The 25,785-nt window shown below is 41.4% G+C and overlaps 1 protein-coding gene across 2 annotated transcripts in view; it reads right to left on the reverse strand.

Annotated features, from left to right (window-relative positions):
- The window catches only part of SV2C (synaptic vesicle glycoprotein 2C), a 255,816-nt gene that overhangs the window by 91,622 nt on the left and 138,409 nt on the right, over positions 1-25,785 (reverse strand). For both annotated transcript variants that reach the window (XM_066235031.1, XM_066235030.1), the window contains one exon: positions 23,174-23,325. In XM_066235031.1, the coding sequence (XP_066091128.1) occupies positions 23,174-23,325 (152 nt within the window). The remainder of the gene's footprint in view (positions 1-23,173; positions 23,326-25,785) is intronic.

Genomic DNA, 25,785 nt, shown 5'->3' on the forward strand with positions numbered 1-25,785 from the left:
GGCGAGATGAACATATACTTGTAGGATCACTGGTCACCTCATTGAGAACAGACTGGAGGCAGAAAGGGGAATCAGGGAGACCGGTTAGGAGGCTTTGGTGCTAGTCAATAGCAATTCACTGAACATTGCAGAGTATGAGCAGCAGGAAACAAGGCCAAGATAAATCGGGAACCTTGCTGTGCAATATACTACAAATTTAAATTAATCACCTTTGAATCAAGAACCATATGATTTCACTCATGTAAAACAGAAAGCAACAAGCAAACAAGACGAAGAAAAAACTCACAGACACAGACAACAATATGGTGGTTTCCAGAGGGGAAGGGGGTGGGAAGGGAGGTAGAAGAGGGTAAAGGAGTCAAATATATGGTTAAAAAGGCAACCTGACTTTGGGTGGTGAACACATAATGCAATACACAGATGATATGGTATAGAACTGTACACTTAAAACTTACATAATCTCATTCACTAATGTTACCCCAGTAAATTTAATGAAAAAATTTTAAAGTAATCTTTCTAACAGGTCACATGACAATCAAAAGCATTACAGAGATCCACAATGTGTTCCTGCAGGACTGTCTCTTCGCTCCTTGTCCTTGTCTAGTCTTAGAGGGAAGTCTTTCAGCTACAATAGGCAGTAAAATCCCTTCAGTAAGTACTTGTTGACTGGAGGGAGCCCTATTAGAATCCTTCACTGCAGGAGCTGACAGACTTATTATGGCTTTAGAAAACATACGTTTTCTCAATTCAGTGTGTTTCAACAGTGCAAATGTATTACATCTAAACACAGCCACCATTTATGGATCACTTGCTAGGTTGCCTCAGTCTGCACCAAGCACTTTAAATGGGTCTCTTATTAATTCTAGTAACAACCCAACCAGTAGATGACACTATTTTCATTTTCTTTATGAAGAAACAAAATGTTCCAAGGTAATGCAGATGGTCTGTGCAGAATGTGCCTTAACAGTCACACCTGGGTTTGAATTCTGGTTCTGTACCTAATAACTGCATGGCCTCAAAGCATTTTGCTTCTTCATCAACAAAACTAAGTGTGTCCAACTTGAAGCCACAAGGCCAGTGTTTCTTAAAGGGTGATCACATGAAGGCATATTGTAATCATGACACCACAGATAAAGAGAGGATACGAACTGACAGAAAATATAGGTTGTATGTAAAGCAAAGGGAATCAGAAAGGCATCAGATTTATCAACAACACTGGATGATTTTGGAGCAGTATCTTCAAACATTCTAAGGCAAAATAATTTTCAACTGAGAATGCTATACCCAGCTTTACTATCAAGCTAATACATGGTCTGATAAGGAGAAAGAAGGAGGTATAAGTCAAAAGGTGTATGAGTTCTAAAAACAGAAAATCAACTCATGAAAGCAGTGAGAGTCCAAATATGCAGCAGACCCAAGAAATAGAATGACCAAAGATTCTAGGACAGGAGTCAGAAACCCAGGAGCCACATGTGGCTCTTTTGATGGCTGCATCTGGCTCGCAGACAAATCCTTAAAAAAAAATAATGTTAAAACATTCTCATGTATTAAAATCCATTCATTTCCTACCGCTCATGTTCACAGTTGCGGGTGGCTGGAGCCAATCACAGCTGTCCTCCACAGCTGCCAATCACAGTTGTCCAAAATTTGGACAACACCAAATTTTTATTGAATAATGCATAACGTACACGAATCATTGTGAGGTCAGGAAGTAAACTTCCCTCCTTTTAATCAAGTAGTCTGCTAGCTAATTGCAGAAACCCTTTTGACGAAGAAGATGGCTAAAAGAAAAAAAAGATGAGGAGTATCGTACTTTTCAGCAGGAATGGACAGAGGAATTCGCCTTTGTGGTGAGAGCAGATTCTGCAGTGTGTCTAATATGCAATGATAAAATTGCATCGATGAAATGGTCAACTATAAAACAGTCTTCGACACACGCCATACTACATTTGCATTGAAATATCCAGCGGGGGACAGCAGGAAGAAAGCATGTCAAGAGCTACTGTGCAGAGTGCAGGCTAGTCAGCAGCAACTCTGTGTTTGGGTCCAACAAGGTGACTGGAATTTGGCTAGCTTTGCTGGTGCTTTAGCAATTGTGAGAAATGGAAAGCCATTCACAGATGGGGATTATGCCAAAACATTCATGCTTGATGTTGCCAATGAACTTTTTGATGACTTTTCAGATAAATACAAGATAATCAAAAGAATAAAAGACATGCCTCTGTCAGCAAGAACTGTTCACAATTGTACCATCATGATGGCAAATCAAATTGAGGCTACACAAGTGAAGGACATAAATGCAGCACCATTCTTTTCTTTCGCTTTGGATGAGTCAACAGATGTAAGCCATTTATCCCAGTTCAGCATGATTGCAAGGTATGCTGTTGGTGAAACACTATGTGAGGAAAGTCTTGCTGTTTTACCTATGAAAGAGACAATAAGAGGGGAGGATTTATTCAAGTCTTTCACTGAATTTGCTAAAGAAAAAAATCTACCAATGGATAAACATTTCGGTGTGTACTGATGGTGCTCCGTGCATGATGGGGAAAAACAGAGGATTCGTAGTGCTTCTTCGTGAACGTGAAAAGAGATTCATCTTAAGTTCTCACTGCATCCTACATCAGGAGGCACTTTGTGCTCAGATTTGTGGTGAGCAGCTTGGTGAGGTGATGTCGCTGGTCATTCAGGTGGTCAACTTTATTGTTGCCCGAGCTTTAAATGATTGCCAGGTTAAAACACTGCTGGATGAAGTTGGGAATAATTATCCTGGTCTGCTTCTGCACAGCAATGTGTGTTGGTTGTCAAGAGGGAAGGTGCTCAGATGTTTTGTGGCTTGTCTGAGCAAAATCCAGACTTTTCTTGAAATGAAAAACGTCGAGCAGCCTGAGTTAGCTAACACTGAGTGGCTCCTGAAGTTCTACTATCTCATGGACATGACTGAACATCTGAACCAGCTCAATGTGAAAATGCAAGGTGTTGGAAATACAGTCTTATCCCTTCAACAAGCAGTGTGTACATTTGAAAAGAAGCTGGAACTCTTCATTGCCAACACTGAAACAGGTCATTTACTACACTTTGAAAAACTGGGAGAGTTTAAAGATGCATGCACAGCAAGCAACATCTTGATCTTCAGCAGCTAGCGGGCTTCACATCTAATCTCCTGCAGTCATTCAAAGCACGCTTTGGAGAATTTTGTGAACACACTCATCTTTTTAAGTTCATCACCCATCCACACGAGTGTGCAGTGGACAGCGCCGACCTGACTTACATCCCCGGTGTCTCCATCAGAGATTTTGAGCTACGAGCTGCTGAACTGAAGGCCTCAGACATGTGCGTGAATAAGTTCAAGTCACTGAATAAAGATTTAGAAAGACTTGCACAAGAGCAAGCAGAGTTGGCAAGCAAACACAAGTGGAGAGAAATGAAAAAACTTCAACCTGCAGACCAGCTGATTGTCAAAACTTGGAATGCGCTTCCTGTTACATACCACACACTGCAGCATGTGAGTATTGCTGTGCTGACAATGTTTGGCTCTACATATGCATGTGAGCAGTCTTTCTCACATCTAAAGAACGTTAAGACCAACCTACGATCATGTTTAGCGGATGGAAGTCTCAACACCTGCATAAAGCTTAACCTCACCACGTATCAACCAGACTACAAAGCCATCAGCAAAATCATGCAGCACCAGAAGTTGCATTAATGGTAAGAAGTACTTTATTCATCATTGGTTAGCAACAGCATAACAATGTTATTAAAAAGAATTCAGAGACTTATTGTACTTTAAAAGTGTTGGTATTATATAAAATGCACACATTTACTTGTATTTAGTGTTAAACATATTGTATGGCTCTCACGGAATTACATTTTAAAATATGTGGCATTCATGGCTCTCTCAGCCAAAAAGTTCCTGGCCCCTGCTCTAGGAGAAATGTTTCCAGTAAAAAGTAGTTGAAACAATAGGTCATTTACATTTCATTATGTTGACAACTATATCAAAATGCTGTTGATATGGAAAGAATTTTTAAAATACATATACAAAGCCAGGTAAGTAAAAATATAATATAATTACTAACTCTAGGAAAGGCAAAAGTTATCATATATATGAAAGAAATTATATAAAACACTACTTGGCTCAGCAGGAGTCAGATGTTAATTCTGGTTGCTGTTTTAACTAAACATTAAGTTAACTATACCAAGAATATAAGAGAAAGAGAATTTGGGGGTAGGGTGGAGGTATAAGAATATTAACTCTCAGTTTCCAAGCTACTCAAATAGTGTATAACACAGACATGTCAAGAGAAAAGTAGTATATCTATATAATTTAGAAAAAAACAGGGTACATACAGAACAACGCTACGAGTGAAAGTAGCGTCTCTGAGAAGGAACGGAGGGTGGGGAAAGGCAGGACAGAGAACTGCCAGTTATTGTTATAATCTTTTAGACGTGTTTGATTTTTAGGGCTATGGGCAAATGTTACTTTGATTTTTAAAAATTAACTGAAAAATATAAAATGTATTCTGAAGCTCAGAAGTAACTTTTGTGTGCTATCCATTGTGCCACAGAGCCCGTTTCGTTTGATAATTAAGGAGGTATATTGTTTTTTGCATGCTGTTGATATGTTGAGTGGAGCAACTGCCATTAAAAAAAAAGTGACCTAATTTCACCCCAGAGGAAAAATGGCTCAGATGAAGGATTTATTTCTCTGTAAGAAAACATAGGTCTCACCAATGAACTCTGCAGCATGCGATTTCTACATTAAGATTATTCTGTCTTCTAATATACAGAAATCCTTTTATTTCATACAGAATGGGGTATGAAGACAGCTCATATCACCAACTGCTTCTTCTCCACTTTAATAATTTAGGTACAAGAGGAGACATGTTCATCTATAGGAAACAATTAATGAAATATACTGAATGTATCTGTGAGCTAAATAAAAAAGAAACAAATGTGGATTTGTTAAATCATGACGTTTTTCTCTGAATCTGAAAATGGGTTCAAAGATGTTTTATTATGTGTGTGTGTGTGTGTGTGTGTGTAAACTTAATTCATCCTTTATACTAAGCAAAAGCCATGTGAAATTGATAGGTGGACATTTTTGATAGAAGCATTCACAAGACACCTCAGTGACATGATTTTGTGTCCTGAGTTTCTGCCATGTTGCAGTCACATTGTAATACTGTTTGCATTAAAATTTTCATATTTAAATGGATTTTTATTATTTTTTATAATTTCAATTTCTCCCTCTAAAAATGTATTTAGCATAATATTACAACTATCCCAAATTAGAAATGTTTCTCTAAGCATTGTGAGATAGAAAGCTTTGCTGTGTTTCCCTTTACCAACTAATGTACATCATGTCTTAAAAAAATCCCTAATATAACAGGAGAAAAAGCTAACGAAGTCTGGTTTACTTTGCCAAGATGTATCACAGCATCTCTGCATTTTACTGAAGCTTTTATTTCTTGATGTTGTGTGTTGTGTCTTTTAAGAGATCAAAAATGTCTCATTACTATTTTTTTATTTTTCCAAAGTTAGAAGCGGAGAGGCAGTCAGACAGACTCCCACATGCGCCCAACTGGGATCCACCCAGCATGCCCACCAGGGGAGATGCTCTGCCCATCTGGGGCATTGCTCCATTGTGGTGGGAGCCATTCTAGCACCTGAGGCAGAGACGATGGAGCTTCCTCAGCACCTGGGCCAACTTTGCTCCAATGGAGCATTGGCTGTGGGAGAGGGAAAGAGAGATAGAGAGAAAGGAGAGGGGGAAGAGTGGAGAAGCAGATGGGTGCTTCTCCTGTGTGCCCTGACTGGGAATTGAACCTGGAACTTCCACACGCCTGGTCGATGCTCTACCACTGAGCCAACTGGCCAGGGCCTCTCATTACCATTTTATTTACTTTTCTTTTTTGCCCTTTTCTCCATGGATAAATCTCTGTTTTGTCTTTTTCCTGATTCTTTTATGGAAAAATACTATTTAAATCAAATCACACTTAGGTGCTTTCATCCTGAAAGGCCAAATTAATAACCCCCCAAAAATTGAATGTTAGCTGGATTTAAAAGTAAAATGCAACATGAATACATTGACATTTACATATATTAGTCCTTGCAGCTATACTGCTGGAACATCCTGGTCTTAGAAATGTGGGAAAAATGCTGATTAAGTCTGGCCAGTGTGTGTAGTGGCTGTAGCTATTATCTCTTGATTACAGTCACTGCAGGTTGAGCAGTGTGAAACCACTCACCCCTATCACCTTCCATTATAAATCATGTAAGCACAGGCTGCCCTCTGGGTTGACTATAACAAACTACAGAAAGGAAGCTTCAATTTCCCACTACAGTCTGCATCAGAGGGAGAAGAGAAAAGAGTCAGCAATCGATAACATTTTCCCTAAAATGAAATTATGATTTATAATGCTCTTACGGAGGGCCTGGATGTTTGTTTTCCAGAACGGCAGCTGTGATGCTGCGGCAACCAGTGGAAACTGAAGCCTGAAATCAGCTTATTTGCTGCTCTAGCACAGCTTTAGTAAGTGAACAGCACAATCTATTAGAATAAAGCTTCATGTCTTTGGACCTCTCCAATTTGAAAATCACAGTACCACACACAAAGAGCATTTGATCCTTTTTGCGTTGCACCTCTCCAAAAAAACTTTCCCTCTAAAAATTTACTGTACCTTTCCAATAAGGCCATTGCAGGCAAACCTTGAATATGCTGTACTGTGTGGGTATGTTATTTGGAATTGTCCTTTAGAATTTGAATGGTCATTTTATTCAGAAACATGCATAGACTGGTATAATAGGAACTGTATTACTCAGTGTGAATTTTTGATACACACACTTAATTTTTTGGGAGGTGAAAAGGGCATATATTAAATTACCATGGCTAGGCCACTCTAGAAACATATACTAGAGGCTTCTAATTTACTGGCTCCACTACATTTAAATATTTATTGAATAACATATTACAGTCATACAAATCAAACCAACATGCCCATTTACATCCTGGCTTATAACAATGAACAACATTTTAAAGAAATAAAACAACATTCGTTTAAAAGAATTATATATACAGAAGCCTTCCTAATAGAGCTTATCCCTCCATAATGTGAATTAATGCAGTTTCATTGTTTTGACATAAAAACTATTTCAATAACAAACTTCCCAACACCAAAGGAAAAAAAATAGCTCTGAGGTGCAGCTGCATCAATACATTAACACCTGAGCCTTTGAAAACCAAAAGAACAATACCTGCACTGAGGGCAGATGTTTGGGGACCTTGGCAATGACGGATTGTACTATGTTTACAAGGTGCTAATTAACCCTGCAGATTCCTGCATTGGACAGAAATTTCATTCAGAGAGTTTCATTCCTCAGCCTTCACAAGTTACTTGACATTGGACAGCAGAATGTTAAGTTGGAATGAAAGGAGTAGCAGCATTTTTCAGTGCATGTGTGTCAGCGACTGAGCCTTGGAGAACCCCAGGGTAAGTAAGTATGGTGGCGTAAGTAAGATGGCCTCTGAATCTCAGGACAAGACTCTTCGTGCTCCTTTCTCTGCTCCTCATATAGAGCATGCTCAGAAAATATTTAGCAAATAGATAATGGACATAAACTATAATGAAACTCTTGACATTTTGTTCTCAATCTTATGTGCAGAAGGCAGAATTGATTACCCTCCCCACCACCTCACTATTAGCAGCTTCATGCAATCAATGTACATCTTTATTTTCCTCTTTTACCAACATTTTCTTCCATCTGCACTGTCAATGTGTTTCGACTGTAGATTTGAATTTGAATAAAACCCTTATAAAATAAGTAGTGTGCCCTTTTACTTTCAGAGTGGCAACACGCTAAGTCCTCACTTTCTTACTCTTTTCACTCAGCATTGATTTTATGGTTTATTTTGTTACCATTATTGTTTATAATGCATACAAAGTATTCCACCAGTTTTTGCAAGCCCACTCCCCTGGTGATAGACAGACAGATTGCTCCAATCTTCTTCTTTCTGCTGAGAACATCCTCAGATATAGCCTCTATAGGCCAACATATGAATTTCTCTGTATATATAGCAGGGATGGAGCATGCTAGGTCAGAGTGTACATAGTTACACATTTTGTCAAGCATCATCTAATTTTCTCTGGAATGACTCCACTACATACTTTAGAAGAATGCCAATTCAAGCCACTATACCCTCAGCCCAAGCCTCATCCTCTCCCTCACTTTTAGTTTTTAGTCATGAAGGTTCCTAGCCTTAGCATGGTTTTTAAAAGGACAGAGGGCTTTGTCTCCTGCCATTGGACTCTGCATGTCACTACTTGATAGGCAACCTCTCTCCTATGCTGGGCACTGTCTTGTCCTCTCTAAACAGGATAAGGTAAGGGCTAACTATGCATTAACTTGGAAATTGAAGACTTAGACCTGAAGAAGAAGAGACTTACATACAGGTAAATGTGAGGGTCAGCTGACATGGCTCCTAGTAACTGACCCTCCTAGAGAACTTGCATTCCAAGTCCACACACTCTCAGGTCACCACAGCTTCTGCCCTGTCACTTTTAATCAGGTGCTCTGGTGCTTTTCAAACTATTACCATATTGACAGGTTTTTCTTCTTCTTCTTCTTTTTTTTTTTTTTTTCTGAAGTGAGAAGCAGGGAGGTAGAGAGACAGACTCTCACATGCGCCAGACCAGGATCCACCTGGCAATCCCACTAGGGATTGATGTTCTGCCCACCTGGGCCATTTATCACAACTGGAGCCATTCTAGCACCTGAGGCAGAGGCCATGGAGCCATCCTCAGCACGCAGGTCAATTTTGCTCCAATGGAGCCTTGGCTGCAGGAGAGGAAGAGAGAGATAGAGACTAAGGAGAGGGGGAAGGGTGGAGAAGCAGATGGGTGCTTCTCCTGTGTGCCCTGACTGAGAATTGAATCCGGGACATCCACATGCGGGCCCGACACTCTACCACTGAGCTAACCAGCTAGGGTGAGAGGCATTTCTTTGAGAAACACCCAAGTGGATCTGATTTGGCTGGAACTGATTCTTAACAGCAGGGGAAGGCTCCCTGATGTTGCAGTGCCTAATGAGTGCCTGATGCATTATAAATAAATGCAACAGCCTGGCTATCTCCAGCAGCCGGTAAAGGCCATTGACACAATGCTGTAGAATTGAAATGTGAATCCCAGGCCAGGAATAAAGAGGTGTGGGGGAGAGGGAAAGGGGAAGAGAGAGAGAAAAAGAGAGAAAGAAATTAAACCCAGAAGCTTGAGAACACTTTCAATTACAATAATCTTGCAGTACTTTAGCAATGGCAAAATCTCAAGCACTGGAAGAGCTATGTACAACTCTGCAATCTAAGTTCCTACAGGGGTTTGAGCCAAGTGGAATGTGATGGGACAAAAGTTTCTCCCCATGAAATTCCATTAGCCACAACCATCATCATGATAGGAACTCATTCCTAAAGATGCTGATCCACAAAGAAAAAATAAACTCACAGTACAAACTTATTTAGTAAAAACTAATTAAAACTGGGATCAGATGTGTGGAGGGTCTAAGCTCCCTGGCCAGGTCACTTATCACATGGTTTTGTGGCTCAATTCAACAAAACACTCATCATGGGGTCGTCTGGGTCAGGCATTGTGCTTGGTACTGTGGAGGTTAAAAGATGACTAAGACTTGATCTCTGGCTTTGCAGAGTGCAAAAATTATTTAAAGTCTATTTATTTATTTATTTATTTATTATTATTTTTATTTTTCTGAAGCTGGAAACGGGGAGAGACAGACAGACTCTTGTATGCGCCCTACTGGGATCCACCCGGCATGCCCACCAGGGGGCGATGCTCTGCCCCTCCGGGGTGTCGCTCTGTCGTGACCAGAGCCACTCTAGCACTTGGGGCAGCAGCCAAGGAGCCATCCCCAGCGCCCGGGCCATCTTTGCTCCAATGGAGCCTCGCTGCGGGAGGGGAAGAGAGAGACAGAGAGGAAGGAGAGGGAGAGGGGTGGAGAAGCAGATGGGCGCTTCTACTGTGTGCCCTGGATGGGAATCAAACCCGGGACCCCTGCATGCCAGGCTGACGCTCTACCACTGAGCCAACCGGCCAGGGCCTAAAGTCTATTTTTAATTGATGCTATAAAGAAAATCTAAAAATTCTGGTCCCCAAATAAGGCAGAGTTGTGCATCTAACACAAGAAGGGTGTGAGAGGATGCCTCAACAAAGCTTAGGCTAACAGTTCCTCTTACTCGAGTCCAGTAGCACACTTTTGGCTCAGAAAAGGGAAAATGCCCCCTTCCACAGTCTCTCCTTTCTCTTGCTCATGGTACTCTTTCTTCGGTCCACCACGAGGAACAAACTTCTCCACTGGCCCAGGGCATCCCTGACCACTAACCACACACAGCAGAGTGAAGGTGGTCACAGGAGGGGCTGACGCTGCAGCTGGTTTACCCCGAGCAGCCCTTGTGCTGGGCCAGCCCCTCTGCACAACACTTCGTCACATAATTTGACTTTCACTTGTATCAGTGGTGGAATTCAGCCAGTTCACACCAGTTCAGGAGAACTGATACCTAATTTTTTGTTGAGTTGGTAAACCAATTGTTAAGTGGCACTTGTAATTAGGGTTCTCTCTAAGGTGGGCACCTGGGCAGCTGCTCAATGTGGAAATCACACATTTATATTCCTTATTCTTTTAACATTCATCTGCACAACAGTGTATTCTAAGCGCCTGTTCATTCTATCTATAGGTGAAAAAAATTTGATAGAACTATGCTTGTATGATTTATTTATTCATTCCATAAAACTCATTATACTTTTGATGAATTACTACATCTTAGTTCCTTGAGTTAGGACACAGTTCTGTTCTGACTACAGTGATGTAACCTGAATTTTGGTGTACTCTAACACAAATGGAACACTTGTACTTTTAACAGTCCAAAATAGTGTAGGTGAGCATACTGGAGGACACTAACTCCCTCATACACCGCCTTACTGTGTATTCTTCTGCTGTGCACAACCAAACTACGTAAGTACGATGCGAATGGCCTAAGCCAAAACACTCATGTCTCAATTTTTTAAAGCTTTTCTGGGAGTGAATATGGTAAACTCAAAACATCGTATGTCGAGGCTGTCATAACCTGAGGACCCCTGTATAATGTAAAGAGAAAAAGTGCCAAACAACCAGGGGGTGACAAGCTGTCATTGCAAATATTTTAAATAATAGTTTTATTGTTTTTTTGTCAGGTATTATTTAATATTTTTCATTAATATTTTAAAATTCTTTCTTATAACATAATTTAGTTTTGTGTACTTCTTTTATTGTTCTTATTTAAGTATTAAATGCATGGAATAATAATCTACCTTTTGGTGTAGCATTTTTAAATATTTAAAATGGTCCTTAGGGCAGAGAACCAGTTGTTAAAGTATTTGAACCCCACCACTGATCTATGTCATGAGATAGTGTTTCTGAAAGCCCTCACAAACCACCAAGGGTAACTCTCATGTGAAATGACGACAACGGCCAGTAACCATTTTGCATCCCAGCATCCCCTCAAAAGGTCCCTGTGGTCCTTTCTTCCCATACTCTGCGGCCATACTCAGTCCCCGCTCTTCAGAGGTCACTAACTCACTTACAACCTTTGATGAAAACTAAACTCTTGCTCTGTCTGGTCACTGGAACTCTTCCCCTGGGGTCCCAGCTCCACCCCTGTTGGTTTGAGGGCACAGTTGTCCCACAAGTACCTGATGACTAGGAGTCCCATCTGCCTTTCTCCTAATTCTCCTCATTGTGAAATGTTCCCCCTAGTGAGGCTCCCAGGAGTCACCTTGTCTCCATCCACATGAGCTGATCCCACCTTTGCTCCCCTCCAGGCCAGCTCACCTCTCTCTGTCTTAAGCCTGGCAGCTCCTGGGCCCAGTTTGGCACCTGACCGAAGAGTGTGTTCTGTTTGGTCCTATGGTGTTTTGAAAAAATTAGGATTATGATAGAGCCACCTAGAAAAACAGTTTAGCAGTTTCTCATCAACATACACATACACTGTTACCACACAATCCAGCCATCACCTCCTGGGTTTTACCCAAGAGAAATGAAAACTTTGTTCACCCAGTGACTTGTACATAAAAGTATACAGCAGTAATAGCCCAGACTGTAAAGAACTAAAAACGTCTATCAGCAGGTGAATGTGTCAACAAACTGTTCCATCCATACAGTGAAATACTGCTCAGCAACAAAAAGAGCAGCACATAAAAAAATAGAAACTTCCAGATCATTCAGCACCAATGCCTCTCTGCTGGTAAGGTATATAAAAATTAAAGTTTGGCTTATACTTTACAAATAAAAGAATATTGCACTTGTTAAAAAAAAAAAAAAAAAAAAAAGAGCAGCCTGACCAGGCAGTGGTGCAGTGGATAGAGCGTCGGACTGGGATGTGGAGGACCTAGGTTCGAAACCCCGAGGTCGCCAGCTTGAGCGCAGGCTCATCTGGTTTGAGCAAAGCTCACCAGCTTGAGCCCAAGGCTACTGCTTGAGCAAGGGGTTACTCGGTCTACTGAAGGCCCATGGTCAAGGCACATATGAGAAAGCAATCAATGAACAACTAAGTGCTGCAATGAATAATTGATGCTTCTCATCTCTCTCCCTTCCTGTCTGTTTGTCCCTATCTGCCCCTCTCTCTGTCTTGGTCACAAAAATACAACAGGTAGATCTACAATCTTTCACCTTAACAACTGAGATAAGTGGAGAAGGTGCTGCTTTTGGGAACCCCATATGCATATGAAAGAAGAATGATGTCCAGGTAGCTAAGATATCAAGCCTTCTCTATTTACCTTTCCACAAAATTGTAAATATCTCTTACTTGCTAAGTTAGTTCAGTATTATTGATGGAAATCTGGTGAATGATCATATGCTCAAACAAGGAACATTTTAGAGATGACAATTTTTTGTGTCCCCTCAGGTGAAAGTTAGTTTAGAAGCATGGTTGTTAGTTATCAAGACTTGGTAATAGTGCTAACTGTAAGCCTTGGATAAAGGACCTAATTAGGTAACAATAAATTCAGCCCAGCAAGGGTATTTTCAGAATAGTTATTTTGAAAGAAACATACACAGATGTGCATTTTGTCTAGTTCAGAATACAGAAATGTTCAGAGAAATGAGATGGGGTGTTCTTACAGAACCCCAAGGATATCATGAAACCTTATTTAAGAGAAAACAAAGATCAGTGCTTCAAAGTTTGGTTTGTAGTAGATATCTAACAAGACAAACAGAAAAAATTAGTAACTTCCAATGCTACCATCAAAGGGTGGAGTGGGTGGGTGGATGTAGGGCACTTCAAATGACTGAAGGGCCTTCTGTTTGCTAAAACCACAAAGGGCGGTGCCAGGAATGGAACTATATCGTCCCAGAATTTTTATGTTGAAGCCATAACCCTCAGTGTGGCTGTATCTGAAGACAGGGTCTTTTGGAAGTAATATGGTTAAATGAGATCATAAGGGTGAGCTCTAATCAGATATGGAAGCAGGAATCGGTCTCCTCTGTGTGGCTCTCTCCATGTGAGGATGTCGCAAGATGGCCAGCAAGAGAGCCGTTAACCAGAAACTGGATTGGAAACCTGATCTTGGTCTTCCCAGCCTTGAGAACTGTGAGAAAATAGATTTGTTGGTGAAGCGATCCAGTTGATTGTATTTTGTTATGGCATGCCAAGCAGACTAATATAGGTGGGGTATGTGAGTTTGAAGCTAGAAGCCTGGCAGAACTCAATTTCTCTGAATTCTTATGCAGGAGAGTGGGGAAGGCAAAGCAGTCAGATTCCTGGAGGAAGGAGGTGCCAGTGAAGACACATGCTGTGTGGGACAGAGAAACCTAATGTATGTAACCTTTGAAGGAAACACAAATGTCAAATGAAAATTTATTAAGTTGTGGCTTATAAGGCATGTGATATAAAAATCTCTTGTCTCTTATGTCATTTTCAGTAAAATAATTTTTTTAAATAACTGCAAGCAGCTGGTTTTTCTTATGCAAATAATGGAGGCTTAGGCATTATTTTGGCAAGAGTCTGTGACAATATCACACAGATGAGGGGATGGATGGTTGCCTTGTTGCCACATATACGACACAGAATGTTAAAATGGATCCAAACAACCACAACCTTTTGGGTTGCTCTCTGAGAAAATTTCTTAGCTTTGTCATGTCTGGAGAACATTTTGAAGAAATGAAGATAAGAAGACTGGCTCTAATTTCTAATCTTCCCCCTTTTTGTGTCACTTTGGGAAATGACAAACTTTCCAGGCAACAAGTTCTCCATTTGAAAAATGGGATTACCACTTCCTGTTGCTTTTACTCCTAAGATTATGAGAATAAATAAGAAGATATATGTAAAAATGCCCTTCAAAATGATTAAACATTTTTTCCCACTTTTTTTTTTTTTTTTTTTTGGTATTTTTTCTGAAGCTGGAAACGGGGAGAGACAGTCAGACAGACTCCCGCATGCGCCCCACCGGGATTCACCCGGCACGCCCACCAGGGGCTACGCTCTGCCCACCGGGGGGGCGATGCTCTGCCCCTCCGGGGCGTCGCTCTGCCGCGACCAGAGCCACTCTAGCGCCTGGGGCAGAGGCCAAGGAGCCATCCCCAGCGCCCAGGCCATCTTTGCTCCACTGGAGCCTTGGCTGCGGGAGGGGAAGAGAGAGACAGAGAGGAAGGAGGGGTGGGGGTGGAGAAGCAAATGGGTGCTTCTCCTATGTGCCCTGGCCGGAAATCGAACCCGAGTCCCCCGCACGCCAGGCCGACGCTCTACCGCTGAGCCAACCGGCCAGGGCTTTTTTTCCCACTTTTAATTTTGAAATAGTTCTAGATTCACAGGAAGTTGCAAAGATAGCACAGAGTTCCCGTGTACCCTTTACCCAGTTTCCCTCAATGGTTAGAAGTGGTTAGATGTTACATAACTACGGCACAATATCAAAAGTAGGAAACTGATGTTAGTGCAATGTGTGGGTATAGTTCTACATCATTTTATTACAGTTGTGGATTTATATAACCACCTCTACAATTAAGAGACTATTCCCTCTCCTGGGGGCCACCCCACTACAGTCAGACCTGCTTCCCTTCTCATACCATTCTTTTTTTTTTTAATTTTTATTTATTTATTTATTATTTATTTATTTATTTTTTGTGGCAGAGACAGAAAGTCAGAGAGAGAGGGATAGGTAGGGACAGAGAGGCAGGAAGGGAGAGAGATGAGAAACATCAATTCTTCATTGTGCTTCCTTAGTTGTTCATTGATTGCCTTCTCATATGTGCCTGACCGGGAGGCTAGAGCAGACTGAGTAACCCCCTGCTTGAACCAGCAACCTTGGGCTCAAGCTGGTGAGCTTTGCTCAAACCAGATGAGCCTGCACTCAAGCTGGCGACCTTGGGGTCTCGAACCTGAGTCCTCCACATCCCAGTTCGATGCTCTATCCAGAGCGCCACTGCCTGGTCAGGCCTCATCACCATTCTTAACCTCTGCCAACCATTAATTGGTTCTCCATTATGATATCTGTCATTTCCAGAATGTTAATATAAGCATTCGTTTTGAAACTGGCTGGTTCCCTCAGCAAAATGCCCTCGAGGTCTATACAAGCTATCGTATCAATTGCTTACTTCCTTTTATTTCTGAGTAGCATTTTATGATATTGTAGGACATGGTGGTCATTTCCTCTTTGGGAATATTATGAACAAAGCTGTTATGAACAATGAAAAACACATATTCATGTGGACATAAATTTTCATTTCTCTTGGATAAATGCCCAAAAGGGCAATTGTGGGTCATATGTCAGATGTGTTTAGCTCTTTTTTTGTATTTTTCTGAAGTTGGAAACAGGGAGGCAGTCAGACAGACTCCCACATGCACCTGACCGGGATCCACCCAGCACGCCCACCAGGGAGCAATGCTCTGCCCATCTGGGGCATTGCTCTGTTGCAACCAAAACCATTCTAGCACCTGAGGCAGAGTCCATGGAGCCATCCTCAGCGGCCGGGCCAACTTTGCTCCAATGGAGCCTTGGCTGAGGGAGGGGAAGAGAGAGACAGAGAGGAAGGAGAGGGGGAGGGGTGGAGAAGCAGATGGGCGCTTCTCCTGTGTGCCCTGGCCGGGAATCGAACCCGGGACTCCTGCACGCCAGGCCGATGCTCTACCACTGAGCCAACCGGCCAGGGCTATGTTTAGCTTTTTAAAAGAAACTGTCCTCTGATTTACCAATGTCACCCTGTTAAATTTAATTGTCTAAATAAAAGAAAAAAAAAAAGAAACTGTCACTTTTCCAGAGTGGCGTCACTATTTTGCGTTTCCAACTGCTATGCATAAGACATGGAATTTCTCTGCAGTCTCATCAGCATTTGGTATTGCCACTAATTTTTTAAAACTAGTTCCTTTATAAAATGTATTTATCATTTGTGTTCAAGGAAAGCTCTTGGAGTAGGCACATATACCTGTAGTAAATGAAGCAAATTTTCTGATTTTATTTATTGTAGATATGAGTGCCTACTCTCTCTACTAGAGAGCAAGTTCTTCAGGATTCATGGAAGACCTAGTTTGCTAGTCAAGTTGGGATTCACATTGTTTTGGAGAGGACCCTGGATATAGTCAACTGTGATCTGAGAACTACAGAAGTCTGGTCACTGAAATATTGTAGAAGATTCAGAGTGGCTTTCTAGAACCTTGTACCTACATTTTCTAAAACCAACATGGACAAGCCACACTAGGCCAAACTATACCCACCTTCATAGAGGCCCAGGGTCTCCTTTCTGACACACATTATTGTGTCTAAGCACCTTATCTGAATGAGAACACTGAGATGGATACTTTGACTAAAAACTGATTGGTAATTATTGTTTACTAACAGCAGATGGTATCCTAAGAATTTCAGCTTGCATAGAAAATAATTCTCTCTAAGACCTCTGAAGAATAACCAAGCCAATATCAAAGTTCCAAGTTCCATGGTGGACTGGAAACTAAAACTGTGTAATTTGAACTAATCTTTCTTAGAATGTGTTTTCTTTGGGTCTAGATGTGGGAATTTTGAGTTTGCTGATGGGCCAAGACAGACATATAAGGAAGGATTTCCTTGTCTCCTGCCATTGTTAAAGTCTGGTTTCCCAGCTCTCCTAACCATTCTATAACCATTGGGACAGATACATATTATATATTTCCAAGACTTCTTTGCAGCTAAGTATGGTCATGTGTTGAAGTTTTGGCCAATGAAACCTAAAAGGATGTGTGTGGGATTTTGGGGAAGATTCTTCATGCGGGCATAGATATACCCATATACTTCCTGCTTTGTGCTGCCTGGAATGTGAACCTACCAATTAGAATGTCCTTAGAATGGTGGGACTGTGAGATAAAAGGAATTGGGGAATTTGGTGATGACTGGAGCTACCATCCCAGTCCTGCCTGCTTCCATCCAGGTTTCTTTTATGTTATATAAAACAAGTTTATATCTTATTTATGCTTGTTAGTTTTTTTTTTTAATTATTTTATGTCAAGTCATACAGATGGTGAAGAAATGGAATGTGGGAGTCTGGGAAGAACCTAGAATCCAGCAGTTTCTTAGGATTAAAAAAATGTATTAATTAATTTCTCACTTCTACACTCATACCTACTTCAAAATTATGGTAGCTACCAGATGACCACAGAAGCTGTTGTTATTTAGTTGTTGTTATATAATATGTGAACACATTTTGACAACTGTATTTTGAAACAGTTGGTTTAATTTATAATTCTATTTATTACATTTTCTTCATTTAAAAACATTATTCTGAAAGGAGGTATGGAGGCTTCACCTACGTACTTGAGGGTGATGGATTACAAACCCCAGCTCTGCAGTGTTGCCTTAGCAGCAGACAGTTCCTTCACATCAGCACATGCGCAGGAGAATTGCTATATTTTTATAGCCCATGTCTCCATTTTAAGGTCATGTGCCTAAGGCACTGTGCCTGGTACATTGTCTGGGATATAGAGGCTCTCCACAAAGACCAACACTCCTTCCTTTTCTGGGGACCTTGACAGGAGAAGTTAAGACCTAAACCCTGTGGTAACGGGCTTAATGCACAATAAAGGAGGCAGATCCTCTGAGTTCACTACCCAGACTTCAAAGTTCAGGGTGAGAATGTTGATAAGAACTTCCCAGAACTGTGTAGAACTCTTGATCCCTAAAAGAGAAGTAGATGTGTCTTTTGGGAGGGGAGAAGGGGGAGCTATCTGTACCCTAGCTGATAAACATATTTTCCACAGTTGATGAAGAGAGAGACAGGAGGGCTGAGGGTGGGAAAGCTGGCTTATGGCTATGTTTAAGAATTAGAGACTTCCAAAACACTTGTTTCTGGGTACCATGAACAATGCAACATAGTCACTGAAAAAAACAGCCATATACTTATACTGTGGTAATGCCTTTTTGACCTCATGTCCATTTCTTAAATCCTTGAAGACCTTGTCATCATTGTTTTTCATGGCTGAAGTATATAATTACATCATAGAGTAAGATGAATCATTGAGTGAAAGCTACCTGAGACAAAGATCATTTTGTTGATATGAAAGATCAGTTTGATCCTGAAATGGACAAATCAAGAATCACACTGGCGTATACTGATGTACCAAACTGACTCCCTTTGCAATGTCTTACTGAGACACTTGAACACAAAAATCTTCAGGGCTGTGACATTCAGGAAAATATGGCAAAGCTGGGCAGTAGGGCTCAGGGCCATCTGGCACCTGCCTTCCTAGCTAGGCTGGTGAGTGGAACCTCAGCTCTCGCTTTGGCTTCCTCTGTCACACTGCTGTGGGTGCAGACTACTTCAGTATGCCTTACAAGTTCTCTTCTTGTACCTTTCTCTTTTTATCCATCTCTACAACCTTCAAATGATAAGCAAAAGTTGAGAAAACATGGTTAGAAAAAGGTGAGCAAAGTCTTTTTAATAGTACAATTCCATCTTCCTCCCCTTACCTCAATTTCAGCCCTGTTTGTGGCAAGAAAAGAGTACACGTACTGAACGGTGTGTCAGGCATTGTGTGAAGTTACTACTTTTTGTATATAGTCCTTTAATACAGCAACTCTGCATTGTGCCCCTTTAATAGATGATAAAACTGAGGACCAGAGAGCCCAAGTAACTATCCTAAATGTGACAGACCTAGACAATGGCAGAGCTGGCAGAACTGGCTTGGAACCTGGGCCTGTCTTCTTTCTAAGTCCGTGCAGTTAACAACTGCCTGAGTGCAGAATTTAGAACACCTTGCTGCTGAGAAAGAGCTCAGCTCTGTGTGGTGCTGTCCACGCACCCTTCAGAGTTGCCTGGTGATGTAAGCCAGCGGGTTAGGGGTGTCTTTCTAGCTGGGGAGAGTGGCACTATGGCCTTTAGTATGGGTCTTTAGATAGGATGTACCCTTTGAAAGAATACTAAGTCATCCAACAAATAAATGAATGAATGATTCTGATTCATCGGCCTCTAGGTAATCAAGGTCTTACAGTATTATTTTTTCCATGATTGTCTCTCATTATTTTAACTTAAAAATTTTTTTTAAATGTTTATTTTATTGATTTTAGAGGGAAAGGAAGAGAGAGAGACAGGAATATCAATCTGCTCCTACACGTGCCCCGACTGGGATTGAACCAGCAACTCTTGTGCCTGGGGACAACACTCCGATCATCCGAGTTGTCCCGTCAGGGCATTAACTTTTATCCCCTTTTGTTTTTCCTCTGACTCCTCTGGTGTTCTTACCCTCTAGGCGAGGTTTACACATTTTACGCATTTCAGCTCACCCTCTCTCTTTTCTGGAGCTTTAAGCTCACATTGGGCTGTGCTGAAAGTCTTGGGATTAGATGTAGAATATGAAACTGACAGCGATAATGGCTTTTAGAAAGCCTTTTATTTTTTCAGAGGCTACAGGGAAGTGGATAGACTTTTAACCCCTTGACTATTTTATGTAAAGTAAAAAGATGTGTCATAGAAAAAAAATATCTGAATGTCAAAGTTACTTTTAAAGTGGGATTCTAAACCTGATGAACAGAAAAGCCCTTCAGCCTGTATGAAAACAACAAAACTGACATGTTGATACCAACTGAGTCAAGCTGCTTTTCCTTTTTCCTGTTCACAGCTCTCCCTGTATGTCCTTCATGAAGACTCAGGGTCATAATGATCACCCACAAGGAGAGGCAGGAAATTTAATTATCTCAAACCAGGCTGTGTGGGAGAACCACCTGGGCGGGGGGCTTCAAATCTATCCCCAGCCTAGAGAAACTGATTCAGTTGATCTGGCATAGGTAACCTGGGTATTTTCATGGGGTGGAGGAAATGGTAGACACTTATTAAAAATGGTTTATGAAAAAGCAGAAACAAACTCATAGATACACAGAGCAAACTGATAGTTGCCAGATGGAAGGGTGGAGGGGTAGGCTGGGTGAAAAAAGTGAAGGGATTAAGAAGTACAAATGGCAGTGACATAATAGTCCAGGGATGTAAAGTAGAGCACAGGGAATGTAGTCAATAATATTGTAGTAACTATGTATGGTGCCAGGTGGGTACTAGACTTATTGGGGGATCACTCTGTAAGTTACAGAAGTGTCTAAACGCTATGCTGTAAACCTAAAATTCATATAATATAATACAATTAATATTGTTTTAATATTTATTAATAATTAATACAATTATAATATAATATAATTGTAATTAAATACTTTAATTAAAAAACATAAAAAGTTTTATTTCCACCACTAAAAAAAAAGTGTTCATGAGAAAGTATGACATCTATATAATGACATGCACAAATCTTAAGTACCCATCTTACTGAGTTTTATATATGAATACCTCTGAAAACCACCCCCATCCAGTTACAAAACATCATCATCTCCCAGAAGCCTCAGCACAAGATTTTTAAACTTAAACTCTTTTATTTTGAAAAAATTAAAACTCTTTAAGTTGCAAGAATATTAACAATGCAATCAGCATGGGTATTTTAAAAATCTCTTCTGTTGATTCTAATATATATACAGAATTGATTGTAATAATTTGCTCAGCCCTGGCTGGTTGGCTCAGTGGTAGAGCGTCGGCCTGGCATGCGGGGGACCCGGGTTCGATTCTCGGCCAGGGCACATAGGAGAAGCGCCCATTTGCTTCTCCACCCCCACCCCCCTCCTTCCTGTCTGTCTCTCTCTTCCCCTCCCGCAGCAAAGGCTCCATTGGAGCAAAGATGGCCCGGGCGCTGGGGATGGCTCCTTGGCCTCTGCCCCAGGCGCTGGAGTGGCTCTGGTCGCAGCAGAGCAACACCCCGGAGGGGCAGAGGCCATCGCCCCTGGTGGGCGTGCCAGGTGGATCTCGGTCGGGCGCATGCGGGAGTCTGTCTGTCTCTCCCCGTTTCCAGCTTCAGAAAAATACAAAAAAAAAAAAAATAATAAAAAAAATAATAATTTGCTCCATTCCCCCCCCCCCCCCACACACACACTTTGGGCCATAGAAAGCCTTTAATAAAGCGTGGGCATAAAGTTTTAATATTCTGTTACTGATTTCTTAACCAGGACATTATTTCTAAATTAATGGCAGCCTCAGATACATTTGATTTTGTTGTATTGCAATTGTTTTTGTAACTTTCCATGCATTGTTTATGATTCACCAGCTCCCCTCTTTCCAGTTTCATATGGATTACTCAGCCCTTTTTGCCATGAAAAAGAGTATCTTATGTGTGATTAAGAAAAATAAAGGTGGAGATCATGTTAAATTTTGGTGGGTCAGCCACTGACTAATGGTTGGCCAGGCCAGAGACTAAGTCTGGAGCCCCGATGGTTTGCAGGCAGGGATGTGTGAAAGGCAGGATGAGGAATGAAGGCCTTGTGATGGAAAACAGAAACAAAAACAAGAGCAGCCATGCGCAGGCCTGGGGGAGGTGTACAGACTGCCAGAGACAACCTGAGCTCTGAGTTCAGGAAGGCCAGCAGGAGAAATTCTGAGATATGATGACAAGGGAAGATGAGGGAGGTGACAGAACTGAACTCAGGAGTCAAGCTGCTCCAGAGACTAAGAGTGGCCAGAGTCAAGGAGCTCTGCTGTCTTCAGAGGCTGAGACACAGAACCATGTTGGCCTCAGAGGGAATCCAGCTGCCAGGTTTTGCCCTGTGCAAACTACCTGGCAGAGATGGCCAGTGGGCTACAATTGTGTCCACCTGAAAGATGCCCCTTATTTTAATTTGCACAAAGGCTGGGTATGGACTAGTGGTGGCTTTGGGAGCAATGCTGGGAACAGCTGGACTCTTGGCACAGGCTCTGCATCTCCTTTGCCCACTACACACTTCCTAGGAAGCAATTCCTTACATGTGGCAACGTGACTTTTCCATTCACAATAGCCGGCTGAGTGGGGTGGGAGTTAGAGGTAGCCCCACAGAGGAAGGTTCTGAGAGTGGCTGGGGTCTTGAGGTCCCAGATGAAGAAAGGAAACTCCTCTAAGTCCTGAGGTGGTGGTAGAAGATGAGTCTCATGATGGATATGGGCAACTGCCTATAAGAGGGCATCTCTGAACAGTCTAGAAAAAGGTAAACCCATCACTTGAGCTTGGCACCCCACTCAAATGTCTGGCAAAGAAAGGTCTCTTCAGGCCAAGTAACCAATTCCTTAAGTATGTTTTGTTGTTGTTAACTACAATGTCAGTTCTGAAAACTGGTGGTCCAAGAGAAGACCACCCGTGAGGAAGGGCTCAGGATCCTTCCTGCTGCCATCTCAGTCCTGAGCTGCTAGAGAGGTGAGGCTGACACGGGCTGTGACTTGAGTGCCAAGGGGGTCAATAAAGGTACTGTGTGTGCCTTATGTATATGACAGTTTCCCAAACAACTGTAAGTCTTGTTGCCTTTTATGCTGATTATGCTCTGTGCATCCTCTCACGTCCCCTTGGCAAGTACCCCAGAGTTGATGGCAGATAGGAAACAAATAAAAGTGGTGGTTCAAAAACCGGCAAAAATGCGGCAGTATTCCTACACAACCGCTGGCACAGCCTTACCTTCTCCAGCTCTCTGTATGGGGAGAGGGGGTAAATCCTAGACAATACCAAAGGGAGAAACATGACAACAACAGCATTGTTCTCAACCAGCATGTATAAGAGAGAAGAGGGATGGTAATGGAGGCTGATTTAAAACAAGGTGACTGCAAGGCTGGTGCAAGGCCAGCCTCTTACCGTAGTGCGGGATGATGGCCCAGGCCATGGCAGAGGCGTAGATGCCACCAATCATCCAGAACATGCAGAGCCAGCTCAGATGCTCGCCCCGCTTCTCTCGGGCCAGGACCTCAGCAAAGTAGGAGAACACTATTGGAATGGCTCCTCCAATCCTGCCAAGAGGTACAGAGAATCCATGAAAACAGGGTCCACATGGTTATGTGAGACACAAAGGGCAGAACCAAAGCATGTGTTAACAACACAAGCTCTCTCTCTATCCCAGAATATAGAAGAATGTATATTTTCTATCATTTTATAACTATAATATCATAATCTCTACATGTAATAATAGCTTTATTATCCCTCTAAAACAGGGGTCCCCAAACTACGGCCCGTGGGCCGCATGCGGCCCCCTGAGGCCATTTATCCGGCCCCTGCCGCACTTCCGGAAGGGGTACCTCTTTCATTAGTGGTCAGTGAGAGGATCATAGTTCCCATTGAAATACTGGTCAGTTTGTTGATTTAAATCTACTTGTTCTTTATTTTAAATATTGTATTTGTTCCCGTTTTGTTTTTTTACTTTAAAATAAGATATGTGCAGTGTGCGTAGGGATTTGTTCATAGTTTTATTTTATAGTCCGGCCCTCCAACGGTCTGAGGGACAGTGAACTGGCCCCCTGTGTAAAAAGTTTGGGGACCCCTGCTCTAAAACCTTGAACCTGCAATTAAGCTATGTTACCAAAAGGTGGCAGTGGTATCTTATTTGTGGTTTACAGATCTTGTCTTAAGATTCTGATGGGCTTCCAGCTCAGTGTTGAATGTTCTATATATCTTTCAAAATTTATAATATTTGGTATATTCTAGTGAATATTTTAATAAATGCATTTTTAAAAAGAAATAGTATGATATGTGCCACCCATGACATGGTGACTTTGGAAGCTGCTTCAAACACTTTCAGGAGGCTGTCTCCACCTATACGTATGGCTGTTCTATAGTAACTGCTCCCAGTCAGGCTGATGTGTTGACAAACCAGGTTTTCTAGAATGAGTCTTGTCCCAATCCAGTAGATTTATTGCAAAATGAGCACATGTGCAAGGGGCTCTGGTAGAATCAAATAAGAAGCTACTGGTTTAGATACCAACAGAATAAGGTACAATTCTTCCTTTCAGTCAGGGATATAAGAGATCTGACTGAGTTCTAGAGAAAAGATATGATCCGTGACTTCTACTCAGTTTAAGGGTTTCCTTATATGGGCCTGTGGAATAAAAATGATGATTTTTGTTCATTCCAGGGGGATGAGCTACAGATTTCATCAGAATTTCAAATAGGTCTTGATCCTCAAATTTTAACAACTGTTGCCCTTGAAAGTAAGGTGGTATAAGAAAACATTACTTTCTATCATTCCAAAAAATATATGAATCCTTAAATATTTTTTAAAGATATGAACAATGTAAGCAAGTTGTAGAGACAACACCTATTGATATAGTTTAAAAAATATGTGCTAGTTCCTTTATGTTCAGATTTCTGTAAGATGAATTGACATTAACATTTTATATAAATGTTATGTCATGGAATAAAATATGGGTTTATCCATTTAGCAATAACTGATTTCTCTAGAGCCTTTGACATGGTATTGGCAGTGGCCTTAGCAAATGTAATCTGAAGAAAAGTCATGTCTGTAGGAAACTGGATGTACTAAATGAACTGCAGGATTCATAATGTCACTCTACCTCAACTGGTAGGTCAAAACATGGCTGCCTTTCATGAGGCTACCCTGCTTAGAGTGATGAAGGAGTTGTGTGCTTCTGGATATGGGCAGACCACGGGGGCCAATATTTTTCAATCTGTGGGCTACAAAAATTAATTTAGTAGCTGTAAGAAGCATTTTAAAAATCAAACAGAGTGTTGCTCAAGTAATGAGTATCATTTCATGAAACTTTTGTCTCCGTTATAAACATATTTATAATGTTTCATGTACATATGCATATACACATATATGAAAATGTATAATGAATCCCAATGTGTTTCTTAATGAGAGTTGCTGTTCAAAGAGTTTAAAATCACTAACTTAAAGCACCTATACCTGTTTTCTTGGATGATGAATGTGGCAGTTGTATCTAAAATTTCTAGAAGTATGACTCCACATGACTTCAGATGCAGTACAATTTAATGCCATCACACCAGGGGTGGCCAGCCAGGTCCCAGTCCATCAATCAGGCCCCCAAACAAGTGTGTGTGGCAGGTGTCAGAGCTGGCTCTATATCACATCACATCAGGCACACACAGTCCTCTGTCTGGCTCCTTGAGGACCGCAAACCATGGACATCTAGTTGAATTTAAAAATTCAACAAAGTTTTGAACATATTTTAAATGGTTTCATTAGGCCCTGGCCAGATAGCTTGGTTGGTTAGAGCACTGTCCTATAGTACAGAGGTTGCCAGTTCGATTTCAGATCAGGGCACATACAGGAACAAATTGATGTTCTTCTCTCTCTCTCTTTCTTCCTCTCTCCCTTTCTCTCTCACTAAAACCAATAAATAAAAATAAAATAAAATGGTTTTATTACAACACATAGTTTTAATGGAAAATAAGATGTCTGTGTCATAAATCATTTAAAGCTACTCCTCTTTCTC

Source organism: Saccopteryx bilineata, chromosome 6, assembly GCF_036850765.1.
Source record: "Saccopteryx bilineata isolate mSacBil1 chromosome 6, mSacBil1_pri_phased_curated, whole genome shotgun sequence".
Taxonomy (NCBI): domain Eukaryota; kingdom Metazoa; phylum Chordata; class Mammalia; order Chiroptera; family Emballonuridae; genus Saccopteryx; species Saccopteryx bilineata.